Source organism: Pan paniscus, chromosome 13 (assembly GCF_029289425.2).
Source record: "Pan paniscus chromosome 13, NHGRI_mPanPan1-v2.0_pri, whole genome shotgun sequence".
Lineage (NCBI taxonomy): Eukaryota > Metazoa > Chordata > Mammalia > Primates > Hominidae > Pan > Pan paniscus.
Window position 1 is genome coordinate 33,417,940 of NC_073262.2, and position 19,793 is coordinate 33,437,732.

Here is a 19,793-nt window from a genome sequence, read left to right on the forward strand (position 1 = left end):
GGGAAAACTTGCTAGCCATATGTAGAAAGCTGAAACTGGATCCCTTCCTTACACCTTATACAAAAATTAATTCAAGATGGATTAAAGACTTACACGATAGACCTAAAACCATAAAAACCCTAGAAGAAAACCTAGGCAATACCGTTCAGGACATAGACATGGGCAAGGACTTCATGTCTACAGCACCAAAAGCAATGGCAACAAAAGCCAAAATTGACAAATGGGATCAAATTAAACTAAAGAGCTTCTGCACAGCAAAAGAAACTACCATCAGAGTGAACAGGCAACCTACAGAATGGGAGAAAATTTTTGCAACCTACTCATCTGACAAAGGGCTAATATCCAGAATCTACAATGAACTCAAACAAATTTACAAGAAAAAAACAACCCCATCAAAAATGGGTGAAGGATATGAACAGACACTTCTCAAAAGAAGACATTTATGCATCCAAAAAACATATGAAAAAACGCTCATCATCACTGGCCATCAGAGAAATGCAAATCAAAACCACAATGAGATACCATCTCACACCAGTTAGAATGGCAATCATCAAAAAGTCAGGAAACAACAGGTGCTGGAGAGGATGTGGAGAAATAGGAACACTTTTACACTGTTGGTGGGACTGTAAACTAGTTCAATCATTGTGGAAGTCAGTGTGGCGATTCCTCAGGGATCTAGAACTAGAAATACCATTTGAACCAGCCATCCCATTACTGGGTATATACCCAAGGGATTATAAATCATGCTGCTACAAAGACACATGCACACGTATGTTTATAGTGGCACTATTCACAATAGCAAAGACTTGGAACCAACCTAAATGTCCAACAAGGATAGACTGGATTAAGCAAATGTGGCACATATACACCATGGAATACTATGCAGCCATAAAAAAGGATGAGTTCATGTCCTTTGTAGGGACAGGGATGAAACTGGAAACCATCATTCCCAGCAAACTATTGCAAGGACAAAAAACCAAACACCGCATGTTCTCACTCATAGGTGGGAATTGAACAATGAGAACACATGGATACAGGAAGGGGAACATCACACTCTGGGGACTGTTGTGGGGTGGGGGGAGGGGGGAAGGGATAGCATCAGGAGATATACCTAATGCTAAATGACGAGTTAATGGGTGCAGAACACCAACATGGCACATGTATACATATGTAACGGGCCTGCACGTTGTGCACACGTACCCTAAAACTTAAAGTATAATAATAATAAAATAAAATAAAAAGAAACCAGAAAAAAAAAATCTTGCTGCTTGTGAGAACTGCTGAGTCATTTTTTTGTTTTCTAACTATAACATTTCTAAAGTCTCTCAGGTTTATGAAGTGTTTTCTCTGTGGGTAACTTTTAGAACTCTTACAGAAAGGTCTAAATATAACTGGCCTAAACATTTCTTGGAAATGTATACAAGGATGCATGTTTTTAAATTTTTGTGAATCAGCCAAGTAATTTTAAAAAGCTACTTTATGATGTTGGTCATAGAAGTTTATAGCTTTTTAATATTATGTGTCTTTAAACTTCATTTTTAAATGAATTTATGTTAATATTATAAACATAAGATTAAATAGAGGCGCTCAGTGAAAACCCTTTCACTTACTTTTACTCCTGTAATTTGTATTCAAATTTGTATATTTAGACAAATTATTAATATATATGCACACACACATATATATATGGAAATAAAGATATATTTTTAGAAATATTGATACTCAAGTTACAGAAGCATGTTACAGAAAATGAGTTGTGCATTTGGGGTGACAGGTGTTTGACATTTAATAGCCTTGTACAGTAATAATTATATAAATACACATGAAATTTACAGAGAAATCTGTTAAACAATTCAGCTAGTGAAGCTACAGCATAAAAATTTGTTTATATCCCCAAAACACAAAACATTGAGAGAAAGCTGTTTTAGCATCCAACAAAATAATTTACACCTATAATTCCTATTTGATAAAGTATTTCAAAATTATATTTAACTTTTGGCAACTCTAGTTTGTTTTTTTGCTTGTATGATATTTTTGTTTTCTTTTGTTTGTTTTCTAATTTTATCACATTGCAAACTTCTGCAATTCTCACAATTTTGCATATCCTAAAATATGTTAGATTGGCCTTTTAATTATTATTATTATTTTACCTCAACTAAGTAGGGAAGGTAAAACATGAAATTTTTGAGCTTTCTTTTTCAGGAGGAGGAAAGGGGTTTACAACAGAAAAGACAGTTTGAGATACAAGTATTTACCAAAAAGCAACTTACCTTCTGAGAACATTTTTTACTTAACTATGATAACCAAACATTTATTAAGTGTCTGCCAGACAGTATTCTGAGAGCTTTTGATAGAATCCTCACCACAACTCTGTGAAATAGAGACTTGATATATAGCTTGATCAAGCCACTCAGCTTATGAATAGTGGGGCCAGCATTTGGACCCAGGAATCTGGCTCTGCAGTCTGTTAAGCACTCTGTTATGCTACATTTATTTATGTAACTAATGCATGTTGAATTCCTACTCAGCCTACATCGCAGTGCTCAGTGCTTTGTAGTCAATAACTGTTGGCATTCACAACAACCCTATGAGGTAGGCTCATTTGATAGTTTCATTTTATACATGAGAAAACTAATAATTATTTGATTAAATCAATTAATGTCGCATGGATTCGGCAGAGTTCTGATTAAAATCTAAGTGTGTCGGACTATAGAATCAAGGCTGTTGCAATAATCTATGTCAGATTAATACATGATAGTAGTCATATTGGAATTACTACGTTTTAGATTTGGAAGAGCTGGATAAGACTAAGAATCATATGGGGATTTGGAAAGTGCTTGTAGAAGTGTAGATAGGATTTGGGAATTGACAGCCTGAAATTCAGGTAAAATAACATACAATTTGGATGCTTGATAAAGATTTGGAATGGGTAAACTTTGAGAAAAGACCCTATGTTCTGATTTAAGCTTATCTTAAAAACACAAATGGTGATTATACAAAGTAGTTATCACTGGTGTGTAAAAACAATGAGTATGCCCTTTCTTTCACTTCCTGTTCTTTAGCAAATTTTATTCTATTGTAGTTGCTCAGTAAAAGATTTTTAAACAATAGAAGTCATACATAAATACATTTATAACTAAATGTTCTTCATATTCTTAAAGAACAGACTAAATATAACCTTTAGATTGACATAACTTCACGTAAATGCCACTGAAACATTTTTGTTCATGTTACCTGATGTAATTCTAACAAGAGATCTGCCGAGAACAATTATCCATAGGTTACAGCTGAGGAAATTGAGATTCAAGGAGTTTAAGTACCTTGCCCAACTTATCTAGGGATATGAGATGAAACAATGACTCAATCAACCCTCAGATTTTAAATCCATACTACTTTAATGGTTGAAAAGAATATCTATGTTTTTAATGCATTATTTGAAAAAATACATATTGCCTTTCCTATGCAGCTTTAAAGATTAGGTGTTTAATCACATAGGCTAACTTCAATGTCTCTGAGAACAAGAGCAGCACTCTTACAGTATTTTCTATAGTTTTGTTTTGTAAAACAATGCTAGTAATTTCTTGTGCTTAACAGTTTTACCATTTAGAAAAGCTAACACATAATTCTGTTCTTTTTTACATCTTTTCAGGTCCCGAGGAGGTAGAAATCAAGTGCCCCTTGAATCACATTGCTTGCCTTGGTACCAACAAATGTGTTCATTTATCCCAGCTGTGCAATGGTGTCTTGGACTGCCCAGATGGGTATGACGAAGGAGTACATTGTCAGGGTGAGTCCATTTGTGGAACGATGCAACTGAAATATTAAATTTTACATAGTAATGAAAGTTCAAAGAAAACGTATAACCTGCCTTTTCTTTCAACTATAAGCATATCAGTTATTAAGAAAGCATGAATTTTACTGCCAGACATTTTAATATGCATTTCAAAGCTGCAAGTATTATGTTTGAGCAAAAAAACACCATTAGACAACACACACACACACACACACACACAAATTTAGACTTTGAAGTTGGGCTCTTAAACAATTATATGTTTCATATAAAAAAGTACTTTTGAGCAAAAGACAAATGAGAAGTCTTTGTCACAGCAGATTGATATCACATGGTGTTATAAGCTTGTTTCTCTGAACCTCTGCTTAAACAAAGAATTTGAAGGAATGCTTCGTCAAACAAGTATTTCAGTAAGAAGTATGAAGGAAAATTTTTCCTTCATAATCTTTCCATGATATTAGACTGTTAACTTTCTTGTAATTTTGTCTTTTTAAAAATCGACATCTGAATTCTACAATGGTACAATATTACCTAGATATTAATGATGTGAGGGATAATAATTAAAATCTAAAAATTAATAAAAAGTTAAATGCTACTGGCACTTTCTAGTGGGGGGTGGAGTGGGGAGAATGAAACATGAGATGAAGAGAAATAAGAGCAGAAGAAAACAGTCAAGGATCCAGGTAAGGACCCAGATTTGGAAACAGAATCAAGGTATCAGTCAAGTGAATCAGGCTGCAGGATGGAGCTGGGAAAGAAACAACTGTACTGGAAGTCTTTAACTCAGATTCTCATAGACTGAGTGTAACACAAAGGATATTGAAGCTAAGATTTCAATAAGAACCTGTCCTTCGTTTGGGGGTCAGTAAGACAACAAAGAATAGAAGAAAGGAGAGGAAACTGGAGATAACGTATCTGGTTTCTGGGTAGCTTCACACAAACTAATTGCTGTCATGGGGAAAGAGGTCCCAGGTCACCAGAAATTCCAGTTGTTCAGGAGGGGCTCCAAATATGTATACGTTTAAAGTGCTCAAAGTCAGATGCTATTTTTTAAAACATTGTATAGTCCAATAATATGCCCAAACAAAACCTGTCTGGGGGCCTGACAGGTCTTGTTGGCTGACAGTTTTCCAGGTCTGGGGTGAAGTAAGCTGAATTCAAGACCATAAATGGAGAAATATATTAGAAAAAGCATAAATCTTAGAACAATAACCTGAAGATGTAAGAGTGTTGAGAGACTACAGGTAGGCTGTGGAAATCAACTGGTCACTAGGTCTTTTCCCTCTTTCTAAAGGAAAGTCCAATTACGCTGACTCTGTGGATAAATTCTGACTGGGAATTTAAAGATCTTCAGAAGCTTTCTTCTTTGGCCTGAGTTTCCTTTCTTAGCATTAAAATTACATAAAAAATCAGCAGATTCATAGTTGCAGGTATGAATACATATGTAATAATAATGAATAAGAGATTTTATTTTTATGTAAAGGCTTTGTGACATCTTTTATGTAATTGTATATGAAAAAGTGATATGAAAAGAAAGTAGGCCGGGTGCAGTGGCTCACTCCTGTAACCCCAGCACTTTGGGAGGCCCAAGCAGGCAGATCACCTGACGTCAGGAGTTCGAGACCAGCATGGCCAACGTGATGAAACCCTGTCTCTATTAAAAAAACAAAAAATTAGCTGGCTGTGGTGGCAGGGGCCTGTATTCCCAGCTACTTGGGAGGCTGAGGCAGGAGAGTTTCTTGAACCCAGAAGGCAGAGGTTGCAGTGAGCCAAGATTATGTCATTGCACTCCAGCCTGGGTGACTGAGTAAAACTTCATCAAAGAAAGAAAGAGAGAATGAGAGAGAGAGGGAGGGAGGGAGGAAGGGAGGGAGGGAAAGAAGGAAAGAAGGATTTTTAAATGATAGGCATTAAAGAGTTTAATTTTCTTTTTGGATATTATATTTTCTAGATCCTAATTTTATTCAACTCAGTTATAATTCAGGCTTTTTGTTATATTGTTTTTGAATTTTCAGATAGATATGTATGACTAAGCTTTTAAAAGAACAAAACCATCACCTTTCCAAATATTTCATCAGAAGTGATTACACACATTTGAATATCATAAACATACTTCTGTGCAAGGATTGTATGAAAATATATCTGAGTTTTCTGATAACATTTAGATTTTTGATCTAATATATGAGGGCATATGTTAATAGCATAACAGGGGATTCAAATAAAAACAAAGTATTTGAACAAAAATAAAATGCTTTTAATTTTATTTTGATCCTTGAAAAGATTGACATATATATTGGATTAAGACAAATTTCAAGTATGTAGTTGTTTATGCTCCATTCTTTTTTTTCTGTTCTAATTCAGTTATTTAAGTGTTTCAAGTTTTCTTTCTTTTATCACATGTGACAACTTTTTTTTTTTTTGCCAGTGGGAGGTTTATTTTGCAGTGGGAGGTTGATTGTACCATTTTGGACTTTTAAATATTTTTACATTTAACCAAATAAAGTGTTTTAAAAGACCTGAGCAACCATTCATTATGATCTATGGTAGACTTAGAAATAATAAATATATTTGGATTTCTACTTGCTATTTAACCTCAGTGGAGGGTTTTTCACCTTCTTTTCTGGCCTTGCACACTACATAGCATTGTAAGAACAAGGTGACTAAAGAGATACAGTCATCCTAGAATCAATGATTTAAAAAAATCTTTCTGCATTGAGAAAATAAACTCAGAAATGGGTTTACCTGCTTGGTCTTGTAAAGTTTCCTCACCACATGGACAAAAACCAAATCACTGGGCAACATTAGATTTGCAACATTTATATAGTCTGTGTTTAAATGTGAAAAGGTGACTGCCTATAAGCAAAGGTACATTGTAGGAACTGAGTCTACTTTCTCACCCTCAGCCTTCCTCCTAATTTGTGGTCACACCTGATGAAACATTGTTTCCTGGAGAGTTAATTAGGAACCAGCCCCATCAAGTCTGTAAGGAACTTTCTTATCCACTATAGACAGAAAATAAATCAAGAAACCAGATTAATTCAAACGTTACCTTTCTTTTTGGAAATTCTTTCTTTTTTTTTTTTTTTTTCAGAACAATTCTGTCTAACTCGGTTATTTTTACATTGCGTCCTTTTTGTTGCATTCTAAGCATAGACTGTAATTTAAGTAATTATACCTAAAGCCTAAGATATGATTAAAAAATGGATGTGGTTTTTTTTTTGTTTGTTTTTTTGGTGGGGGGGTTGTTGTTTTTTTTTTTTGAGACGGAGTTTTGCTCTTGTTGCCCAGGCTGGAGTGCAATGGCGCTATCTCGGCTCACCATGACCTCTGCCTCCCAGGTTCAAGCGATTCTCCTGCCTCAGCCTTCCAAGTAGCTGGGATTACAGGCATGCGCCAACACACCTGGCTAATTTTGTACTTTTAGTAGAAATGAAGTTTCTCCATGTTGGTCAGGCTGGTCTCAAACTCCCAACCTCAGGTGATCCACCCGCCTCAGCATCACAAAGTGCTGGAATTACAGGCGTGAGCCACCGTGCCCAGCTGTTTTCTTTTTTTCAGAAGAGGATCCAAAATATATTTGGTGGTATATTTATATCCTTTATAAAACTAATAAGGGAAAAAATCAAAATTTGGGGGGTGATGTTCTGGTCCTGGGAATGTTTTTGTATCAACTGAATTGCTTTGTGAATATTTCCTAGAAAAGTCAATATCTTTCTAGTAAAGATAATGAAAAGATATCTATTATTAATGATTTTCTATAACACTGATATTTTCATCTCCATAATTGAGCTCCATCTGAAGAAAGAATAATGGATTTTTGTATATGGGGGTACTTGCCTGTAGAAATATGCTTATAAAAGTTTTACAGTAAAAACTTTCAAAATCACATATTTTTGAAAAGTTAATCTCTTTCTACACAGTACTTCATATTGGTGGTAATATCACCTTGTCTAATTGCATGAGCAATGAAAATGCATCCTGTAAAATACAAGGCCTCTCAATCCAGAAAATTTCCACAGAAATGCACACAACCATATAAAGAATGATGGAAGAAGTGAAAAACTTTGACAAATAGAAACAAGATGGACTAAGATGTATCAAAATACTGTTTTAAAATTTGACATTCTTAAGATAATTTATTATGTTAATGAAACAGGAGAGTTCCCTGACTCCCCTCGCAGAATGTGCTACAGAGTTGTGGCTCATCTGTTGGGCCGCCATGGGCTCAAACCCCTTCCAGGAAGGGGAGCACGCAGACAGGCAGGTGCAGGAGCTGGGGCCAGCACTTTTGGGCTCTGGCCCCAAGGTAGCATCTACGGTTCGGTGCCTGCAACTCCCAAAGGCCCAGTTGGCATGTTATAGTGCTCTTTTAGCTCTGCCATCTGCAGATGGCTTAAGTGTTAACCAGCTGGGTGCCCTCTTAGTACCCAGGTTCTTGTCTGGTGTCCAGGAAGAATCAGGTCACACAGGGAAATTGAAGGATGGTAAATGAAGGAGATTTTATTGTTGGATGGAGGTGGTTCTCAATGGAATGGATGAGAAGCTGGAAAGGGGATGGTGTGGGGAGATGATCTTCCCTTGGAGTTCGGCTGTCCTGCGGCTGATCTCCTGTCTGACCATCCCCAACCGAACTTCTCTCGACATTCAGATGCTCCGTCGCTTCTCTCCTTCTCTGCCTCACCACTCTGTTGTTCTGCTGCTTTTCTGCATTTTTATTCTTCTCTTTGTGGCGCCCGAGGTTTGGGGTTTATATGGGTACAGGATAGGGAGGTGTGGCAGGCCAAAGGTCAACATCTGGGTGTGAAGACAGGAATGCCTGTTTCCATTTAGGGCCGTGGGTTTCCAGGCGTGAGGATGGGGCCTTTGCTGGGGAACTGCTCTCTTCTACCCAGGATTTCCCTCCCTCCTGTCAGTATTATTAACATTTAAAGTGGGTATAAGCAAGAGAAGCCTTGTTTTTATTCACATCCCTGTTAGATTACATTTGTAGTGCCAAGTGGTAAGTTATTTATTTATTTAGACAGAATCTTGCTCTGTTGCCCAGGCTGGAGTGCAGTGGCATGATCTCAGCTTATGGCAACCTCCCCCTCCCAGGTTTAAATGATTCTCCTGCCTCAGTGTCCCAAGTAGCTGGGATTACAGGCCTGTGCCACCAGCTAATTTTTGTATTTTTAGTATAGCGGGGGTTTCACCATGTTGGCCAAGCTGGTCACAAACTCCTGACATAAAGTGATCCACCTGCGTTGCCTCCCACAGTGCTTGGATTACAGGCGTGAGCCACCACACCTGGCCCCCAAGTGCTAATATATTTAAATGTCCGTGGGAATGACAGTCTCTGTGGCAGCATCTGCCCTTATCCTGTTAAAAGAATATAGAAAGTTCAGAGGTCAGTGAAAAGAGGAATTCTACCTTTTATATCACTAGCAAAAGTGACTATTCAATCTATGTAATTGTTTTCTAGCAAACATTCTGAAGTCCTTTCAAATCTAAGAGAATAACATGTGTGAAGATTTTACTAAAACTGATTGGAGAAAAAAAACTCTGACATATGAAAAGCTCACCCCCAAAACATACAAATACATACACACATACTCATCTTTTCTCATATTTTGTTTTTCTATTCTGAACATTTTCCTGTATGATTACTAGTATATGACATAATTAATTGGCATATTGGATCAGTAAACTAAAAAAGAAAAAGATCCCCTTATATACCAACCAACTCCTTAAAATAATGCATATTCAGACTTTTAAATTACATTTGATTATTTTACTTTACTTTCCAGTTGGAAAATAACTTTCCTAATATATGCAATTGCATTTTTTCTTAATCCACTCATAATCTATTGTCAATAATTCTAATGTATTTAATTTAGATGATAACTTCTGTTAATTAAAAATTTATGTAGCTGGTTTTTTACTTTTATATTTCTATCCATAAAACGAAACTCTTATGAAAAGTGCTAAAAAAATCCTGGGGGTGATTTAGAACTTAGAGGCATTCTCAAAATGGACCAAGCTAAATGGTAGCCTTTATTTTCTGTAATGATTCACCATGGGAAAATTAGTAATTCTTTAAACTTCTTACTTAATCTTATATGTATTCCAAATTTTCTAAAAAGAAATTGACCTAGAGGTTTTACAGAACTCCATTTTTTTTTTCCAGAAAGGAAAAATTTATCTGTGCTGTTATTTAGTTAAAAATCCTATTCCAGCTACTACTATGGAAAAAGGAAAGAAGAAAGGAGGAAAGGAAGGGAGAGAGGAAAGGAAGGGACGGAGGAAAGGAAGGGAGGGAGGAAAGGAAGGGAGGGAGGAAAGGAAGGGAGGGAGGAAAGGAAGGGAGGGAGGGAGGGAGGAAGGAAGGAAGGAAGGAAGGAAGGAAGGAAGGAATTTAGTAAAGCTACTGAAGAAGAAAAATGAATTTGCAGCTCTTTATTGTTGTTTTTAATTTTACTTAATTAATCTTGTCATAGCCTCATTTTAAAAATTTCATTAAAATATAAAATCATACTATAGAGTGGAATTTCAGCATGCAGAATTCCAAAACAAAGGTATGGAGAAGAGGTGTAATTGCAATGTTATAGTAAGTGTATCTGTCATCAACACTGAGCTTAAAGCACAGGGAGGGAAACCTGTGCTCAAGTGACTTGAAACATCAATAAGTCTACAGCTAAGAAACAAAGAAGTGGAATTACCCAGGAAGACCTAGGTTTGTGAGCTCAGAACACTTTTGATTAGTAAAGCTCTTACAAGTTAAGAGTAGATTCTGCTGTATTTTCTCTGTGTTGAGCTGCGCTAAGGTGATCAGATAGTCTCAAGCCTATCTCAGGTGTAAGGATTTCCACTCAAAGAGATTAGTTTAAGTAACTGAGTTAGTTTAGTGAAAGGCTATGACCCTTAACACTACCTGATTTCAGGGCCAAGCTTAATGCTTCCCAGAAGCAAAGCAACAATTTCTAGAAAGAATAGAACTTCTATAGGTGTTTCATCCTTTTGAAAGACCTATACCACTATTGTTTATATTGACAAATGACACCTACATGAAATTAGGATTGTGCACTTATGGAGGACTGCTCTAAATATATATGTGTATATGTGTGTATATATAAACGTATATACACATGCATATTTGCACATATGTATGTATGTATGTTCATTTTTTCAGGGACTTAGTTTTATAAATTCTGTTTAATTAGAAATATGCTTTTTTTGCAGACATCTGACTTCTTAACACTGATTTATAAGGCATAATTGCTAAATTAATACTGCTAAAGAGACTTAGAATTCAAGTTTAAAAATGTTCGAATATGTTGACAGAAGGGGCAGCTAGCTAACTAAGTAAATACCTCTGGGGAAAGGATGACTAAGTAATTTGACCCTACGTTGTAGCTGAGAATTCAAAAGGTAGTCTAAAATAGTTAATCGTTGATTGGAAGTTAATTCCTTTGTCATAGATTTACATCTTTGATGAATGTTAATATTATATTAAAAACATGTTCTCTTCCTCCAAACAGAATTATTTTTTAAGAATAAATATGGAAACAAAAAAAAATTGTAAATTTTTACAAATGGTGTAAACTGCCTACTAGTAGTTTAGAAATGATCACAGAAGGCTTTAAGTTAAAAAGAGGTATTCTTCATTAAAACATCATTTCAGATTCTGTATCTGTCCCTCTTCTTAGACAATAGTGGTTTCAAATGAAGTTACATTACTTCTATAATTTTTTATCACAGGTTCTCTGTAGTGAGATTCCTGGTGCATTATGGATCTTCATTTGTTGCTGCAATATACTCTATTTTCGGTTCATTTTGATTTGATTTGATTTTAATTTTTTTTGAGATGGAGTCTTGCTCTTGTCACCCAGGCTGGAGTGCATTGGTACAATTTCAGCTCATTGCAACCTCCACCTCCGGGGTTCAAGTGATTCTCCTGCCTCAGCCTCCCAAATAGCTGGGATTACAGGCGTCCAGTACCACGTTTGGCTAATTTTTGTATTTTTAGTACAGACGGGATTTCACTGTCAGGCTGGTCTCGAACTCCTGACCTCAGGTGATCCACCCGCCTTGGCCTCCCAAAGTGCTAGGATTACAGGCATGAGCCACTGTGTCCGGCCAATTTTAAATAGGTGTAAGTCAACAACATGTATCCACTGCTCCCACCCCAATAAAATATTTACTCTGTGTGTATACCTGGTATCTGTAGTAGAAGAAATAGCAACTGCTTTGATATGGAGATTTACCCCTTGGTGCAAACAACTCCTATTATTTCTACCTGTTTCTCAAACGTACTAGCCTCTTAGATGGAAGTCTTGTGTGAAATCACAAAAAGCCAGAAAACTCAACTTCCTTCAGACAAGTAATCTCTCCCCAGTTAAGGAGACATGTTAATGTTCTGCAACTCTTGATAGTGTTAATTTGTATGAATATTTATAGGCCCTGGTAGCCCGTGTTTATCTAGATATTTCCTTCATCTTTCTCATCTTGATAGTGGAAAACAAAGAATGTAGAAAATATAATGAGTATGAGGCCAAAAAGACTTTTTTAAATGTGCCAATAGAAATACACTAAGGACTTTTCCAAAATTCAATTGATTAATCAACTTCAATAAAATTTTGTTTGCAGTGACAATATTCCAGATATTTAGCTAAATACCAGGGATTCAGAAAGTCCTATTTTCCGCCTTCATGGAATTCACATGTAGTAATTGAGGTAGGTAAAAATTAAAGAGGAAGAATAAGACGAGAAACATCTAATTCTACATGAGAAGATGCAAGAAGATATGCCAAGTGAGCTGATAGTTGGCAGGCATCTCACTCTAAGCGTTGGGTAGGCAAATGAGGAAAGGAAGAACATTACAAAATTAGGGAACTACATATACAGAGGCATAAGTGCAGGATAAAGTATTGTATGTTCAAGATCTCTAAGTTACTGGGTAAGGTTGAAGCATACATCCTTGAGTGTAGTGAGAGGAGTTTGAGCCTGAAAAAATACTTAGGAATAGACCAAGAGGAGTTACATTAGAATAGGTATACAGTATGACTTATCTAAAATGCATTTCATAGAACCACAAAAAGCAAGAGAGTAAAAAAAAAAAAAACATACCAGGGTATATTCTCAATAGTATTTTAAGGGTGTTATATGAAATTGTTTTAATATTAAGCATATAGTAGCTAGAATTGTTCCATATGTGTAGCAGGTTACATAGTTTATTCTTAGAAAATATATATGTGCATTACTGTAATTATAAAACTTGAAGATAAACAGTAATCCTTACCTCACATTGATCAACTCCAGAATGGATGCACATTACATGTTGTTCTTTAATGTGTCACTTGGATGTAGTTTGTGTAAGTGAAAGTCAAAATCGACGACATAAGGAGCCATATTAAGCAAAATCCTTTTCAAATAACATTTAGAAATTTGGAAGGTATATTTACTATTTTAAGCAACCATAATTTCACCATTAGCAAGCTACTAAAATACTACCTTGTTATAACATGCCTAAATTTTGTCCTCTTGTCCCTTAACTTTGAAAAATATATCATTGTTTTAATATTATTCAAAAGTATGAATTACAACAAACTGTCACTCAGCTCTCTACTCAACCTCAAATGTGAGGCCAAATCCCGTATGATTCATTATTTGGTTTTTTGACACAGCAGCTTGATATTTAAAAAGCAAGGAATTAAAGTAGGAAGCTGAAGTTGAATGGCATCCCCAAGAGTCACACTGGAAATCAGCTGGAAAGTAAGCGTTAAACCCTGTGACCTTGAGTTTTCCTTCACCAATTTTGACTACTGGGCCTTAACATATCAACTCAGAAAACTGCATAACCTTATGATGCTTCAGCATCCTCCTGACCCATTCTCAAAGCAGCAAGATGGCTTGTAGAATTTCAACTGAAGACATTTTTCAACTAACTATATATTCCCTGTCAGGTTTATTAATTGATTGAAAAGGAAAAAAATGTGCTGAGTAAACAACAGGCTGAACAACTATGTAACTAGCTTGAAGTATTCAATGTCTAAATCTTACTAGTAGCTTATCGCTTTGAGAAAAATTAGTACTTTCATTGGGTGAAGAATGTGGAAGGGAACTGTTCATTTTGACTCTTTGAAGTAGATCTGCACCAGTAACAATAAGAAGTTAAAAAACTTTAGAAATTTCAACTTTCATGATGGAATCTGGAAGAAATAAAGAGAGATTTCTCAAAGTCATTCAATAGAGAAAGTTTAAATTTTGAATAATGTATTCCCACGGGGGATACATTCCAAGATCCCATGTGAAGGCCTGAAACTGTGGATGGTACCCAATCCTATATAGACTATGTTTTTTCTATACATGCATACCTATGATAAAGTTTAATTTATAAATTAAGCTCAGTAAGACATTAACATCAATAATCATAAAATAGAACAATAACAATTTACTGTCATAAATGTTTCGTAAACTTGGTCTTTTTCTCTCTCTCAAAATACCTTATTGTACTATATTTACCTTTTTTCAGATGACAGTTGACTATGGCTAACTCAAACCTCAGCCCGTCAAACCCTGGAAAGTGAAACATTGAATAAGAAGGGACATTACAATGAGAATTAATCATAAATATTTAGAAGACTTGAGATCTGTTGAGCCTAATCTGTAATTCTAGTAAATCTTACAAATTCTATAGAGAAAGCTCACAAGATATTTTCAGCCAGTGTTTTCATTTCTGAATTTCTAATATTTTCATAATTGTAAAAAATACTATTTTTGTGGCTTTTTAAATAGTCCATTCTTTTCACTTATATAGTAAACCCTATTCCATGGAATTTCATGTGTGTTAGTTCCATCTACTGTTGTTTTAATGTGTATCACCCCAAAATTCAAATGCTGAAATCTAATTACCAAGGTGATGTTATGAGGAGGTGGGTTCTTTTGAGAAGTGTTAGGTCATGAAGGTGGAGCCCTTACAAATGGGATTAGTGCCCATATAAAATAGGCTCACACCTGTAATCCCAGCACTTTGGGAGGCCAAGGTGGGGTTGGATCACTTTAAGCCATGAGTTCAAGACCAGCCAGGCCAACATGGCAAAGCCCCGTCCCCATAAAAATACAAAAATTAGCCAGGTGTGGTGGTGCATGTCTGCAATCCCAGTTACTTGGGATGCTGAGGCATGAGAATTGCTTGAGCCTGGGAGGCAGAGGTTGCAGTGAGCCAAAATCATGGCACTGCACTGTAGCCTGGGCTATAGAGTGAGACTCTGTCTCAAAAAATAAAAAAAATAAATAAATAAAATAGAATCATAGAGGTCTTTTGCCCCTTCTACTACATGAAGACACAGCTGGAAGACCTTATTCCATGAGCCATAAAATGGGCCCTCATGGAAAATGGAATCTGCCGGTACCTTGATCTTGGACTTTCCAACTTCTAGAACTATGAGAAATAAGCTGCCTTTGTTTAAGCTACCAAGCCTCTGGTATTTTGTTATAACAGCACAAATGAACTAAAATAACAGAATATTGCAATACATTAAGTAATATTCTGAAAAATGAAACAGCTATGAGACTGGTTACTTCTGAGCTCACCGTAGTCAGTCTTTTCAGAATCAAATCAAACAATTATTTCTTTTTCACTCTTGTGGAGATACAGAGACATATGCACGTATATTATACGTTTCCAAACTTTTGGCATACATTTGTATATTTGAATTTAGATGCAAGAAACTCTTCATTAGTGACTAATATTTTAGTGAAAGTAAATCACCCAGATTTATTTGCATTAGCTGAGAATTTGTGTTCTAGCTTTCCATTAGGCTTGCGATTAAGAAAAAGCTTGAAACCAAATGATTGATCTCTTTATGCCACAAGGGATTGTAGAACTGGTCCAACAACCCACTGTGGTTGTAAAAAACCATGAAGCAGCGACCAAAGAGAGATCAATCTGCTCTGCTCAACGAGCTTCTTCTGGATTAGGTCATTGTGCTTGCGAGCCAAGGCTTGAGTGTCGGATACAAGGAGAATGGGAAGGACAAGCCCTAAAGAGCAATTTTTACTTCCATTAGCTGAAATGGGTGGTGTGTTCTTATTTAGAGTACAGTACAGGTACAAAACCAGAAAGTGCCAAGAAAAAATCTATACAGTTCAATAAATGACTCTGAGAATTCTCCAATATTCTCAGAGCAGTAGCTCTAAGAACTTGAATTGTCTGATTTTTAGTTAGGTTAATTAAATATTACTTTAGTGGTCTCAAAGAAGTTTGGAGAGAAATATTAATAGGTATAAATGCTCTTTGTTCTAAATGGTATATGTAAAATGATCCCCAAATATTTATTATATGTAGAATTAAATATACAATTTGTTTTATATAAATGTGTACAGAAATATATGTGTGTATATAGACTGTGTATATAGAAATATATGTGCACTCTATCAAATTTTCCTAGCCTGTGTCTATTGGATATCCAGATAAAATGATTATTTAGGGAATTAAAAATAACTTATCCTTTTATACTCTTCAACTGGGTTTGTTTCATTTGTTCCCATTTTCAAAACCAGTGTAAGATGAGGTTTGCACTAGTCATGCTCTTGCTTTGACTCCTGTGTCCTCCTGCCCGCCAATGACTTCAGTTCCATTTCAGTAAGTCAGGGTTGTATTCCACCCATCTAAATTAATTATGCAAAACAGAATGTGCAGAACCAAGAGGAATATGTTTGGGATAAAATTCTAATGTTGCCTAACACAATATAACTTACATTTTGATGTGAGCTTTTCATGCAAATATGCCTTGGTTTAATTTGTCTTTTCTGCCCATGTATAAGTTTCATACCCCTGCTAGAGTGGAAACATCTAAAGAAACATAGTTTACTTCTACCCAGTCACTTGACTGCAAAGACCCATCAAACTGGGCAGAGATGACAAACATACAGGGAACCATGAGGGAGTGATGGAGTGTAAAGGTGTAGGGATTGTTTTGCAGAACAACTTCTAGGGATAGTATGTGCCACACTGTATGCTGGAACTCCCCCCCGCTCCGCAAACAAGCAAACAAACAAACAAACAAAAAGCAGTGTGCTTTTTGTCAGGAATATTCATGCCTGCATTTTGCCTAAAATGATTTGCTCCTTTCAGTTTTGTTTCTTATTTACCAGAAATATCTGCAATGTGCAGAAGGGAAGTACAGGTCTCCTTGATGACTATAACTACAAATAGAGAAGCAGCAATAACTTTCTCTCAGTGCAAAATAGAGTTGTTGGATAATAGGGCCAGAAGGGACTTTCAGAGGTCATCAGTTCATCTATCTGCCTTCAGGCTGGACTGAAACCAAACTCACCTAGACAGATTGCCATCTACCTTATGCCTTCAGGGAAAGAAATTCTAATAACCATTTTTAGTTACACGGTCAATGCTTAGCAATTTGTACTATGTGCAAATACTTGCATTTTGTATCGTAATATTTTCTAAGCCCTCTTAGTTTTTAGCCTGTTCCTTCTAACAGATTCTATACTCCTGTAACTTCATCATGCTTTTCTTTCACTTCTCCAAATAGTTTTAAAGTTTCCAAACCTCTGAAGTTATAAACCATCGGTCCTTACTAACCCAGACACAGTTTATTGACTGTCTATTACCCACTGTAATTGGCTGTCATAGTTTCTGACTGCTATAATTCCCCCCGCGCTCTCTCTCTCAGGTAGATACTTAATACACCTGAGAGGATATATATATATATATATATATATATCTGTGTGTGTGTATATATATATCCTGGGGAGCCAGTGAGGGCTACATATGTAGCAAAAAACTGGCAAATACCTAGATAAATGTCCATAAAGGATAGTTCCTGGGGAGCCAGTTAGGGATATATATATATATATATATATATATATATATATATATATATATATACATCCCCTGAGCACTTCCTTTTCACTTATGCCATATCAGTCAGGAATTGTGTTTGGCTGGGAAAAACTGAGATCTTTAAAAGACTGGATTAAAAAAAAAAGTAGAGTTTTACAGAATTTTACATTTTCTTTCATATTAAAAAAAGGTTATAGATAGACATTCCATTGAAGGTAAGGCAATTCTGTATGTGACTCGGGTCCCAGACTCCCTTATTTCTGTTCTGCAATCCTTGTCACTTGGCTTTCATCCTCAAGGTAGCAAAATGGCCAAAAATTGGCCACTGCAGCCCTAAATATCACATCCACATTCCAGGAGGAAGGAAAAAGACCAAATTATCCCTACCAAGCAACTTATTTTCTTCTTAAGGAGCTTTCCAGAAGCCTGATTAAACACAGTATCTACCTTTATCCCATTGATCAGGATTTTAACTAACACACAGCCACCCTTATTTGCAAGAAAGACTGGGAGATGTATCTTTTCAAGAGGGTAAACACTGCTTCAATAAAATCAGATTTGGAAGAAGAAGATAATGGATATTTGATAACAACTAACCTTTCATGCTATACATGTTTTAATAGAGCAGTTAGTTACTCACTAGGTAGCAGCTGTAGTCCTACTATGCTTGATAAACTCTATGAGAGGACTCTAAAGGAAAGAAAGAGAGCTGGTCATTAATTAGCTCTGTGGCTTTGATTACCAGTTAAAGAATAGGTTTGGACAGTATCGCTGACTCCTTCAAGATATAAAATTATATAAACAAAAATATTTAGGCCAGGCACAGTGGCTCACGCCTGTAATCCCAGCACTTTGGGAGGCTGAGGCAGGTGGATCATGAGGTCAGGAGTTCAAGACCAGCCTGGTCAAGATGGTGAAACCCCATCTCTACCAAAAATACAAAAATTATCTGGGTGCGGTAGCAGGCACCTGTAATCCCAGCTACTCAGGAGGCTGAGGCAGAAGAATCTCTTGAACCTGGGGGACAGAGGTTGCAGTGAGCCAAGATCGTGCCATTGCACTCCAGCCTGGGTGAAAGAGTGAAACTCTGTCTCAAAAAAAATAAAAATAGTAATAAAAAAAAAACATACCTGAGAGGTATAAAAGTCATGCTATAGGCCAGGCACAGTGGCTCACACCTGTAATCCCAGCACTTTGGGAGGCTGAGGCGAGCAGATGGCTTGAGTTCATGAGTTTGAGACCTGGAAAACATGGAAAAAACCTGTCTCTACAAAAAATACAAAATTTAGCCAGGAGTGGTGGTGCTTGCCTGTAGTCCTAGCTACTTTGGGGGCTGAGGTGGGAGGATGGCTTGAGCCTGGGAGGTGGAGGTTGCAGTGAGCCCAGATTGTGCCACTGCACTCCGGCCTGGGCGATAGAGCCAGACTTTGTCACCTTGTCTCAAAAAAAAAAAAAAAAAAAAGTCATGCTGTGCTGTAGCAAAAAACTGGCAAATACCTAGAAAATGTCCATAAAGGATAGTTCCTGGGGAGCCAGTGAGGGCTACCTGCGGCCTGAGGAAAGCCAGATTAATGGAGTTTAAGGGAAGAAAAGAAGATACTGATGTAGCCATCTCTTTCTGTCCCTCCTGCCCAGTTTCTTCCTTATTTTGTTTTCCATTTTTTCCCCATTTCTTTCCCTTTTTCTCTCCCCTCACACTCCCTAGCCACTGCATATCCCACACTTTTTCAGCCTTTATTTTCTCAGTTTTATGCCTTCAAATACAAGCTTACACTTGAGCCTTTTTTTTAAAAAACTTGTCTGAATTTCAAAGTCAGCAATTATTTCACATTTCTGGTCAGCCAACCCTACTTTAACATTGATTTTAACTGTGTTTTGTCAATGTGTATACTTTCTTTCTGTTTTATTTAATATATTGAGACTGCCAAGCTACATTAAATAAGTGAAGCCATGTTAAATTGTACTTATTCTCCTTCTGATGGTAAATTTCCTATCTTTTTTTTGTTTCCTTTCCTTAACCCACTGACATTTGCACAAATAAACCCAAAACCTTTTTTTTATTGCTATTGATTTTTGTTTTATTTTGAAGGAGTTTTAGTTTTCCTTTTAATTTCAAATTCCATCAGGTGATTACTTCTAACACTTTTTACACCCCCAAAT

General features: G+C 36.3%; 1 protein-coding gene across 3 annotated transcripts in view; it reads left to right on the plus strand.

The window, feature by feature from the left end:
- The window catches only part of LRP1B (LDL receptor related protein 1B), a 1,910,203-nt gene that overhangs the window by 647,459 nt on the left and 1,242,951 nt on the right, over positions 1–19,793 (plus strand). For all 3 annotated transcript variants that reach the window (XM_034954060.3, XM_034954061.3, XM_003822825.6), the window contains exon 3: positions 3,650–3,787. In XM_034954060.3, coding sequence (XP_034809951.2) covers positions 3,650–3,787 — 138 coding nt within the window. The remainder of the gene's footprint in view (positions 1–3,649; positions 3,788–19,793) is intronic.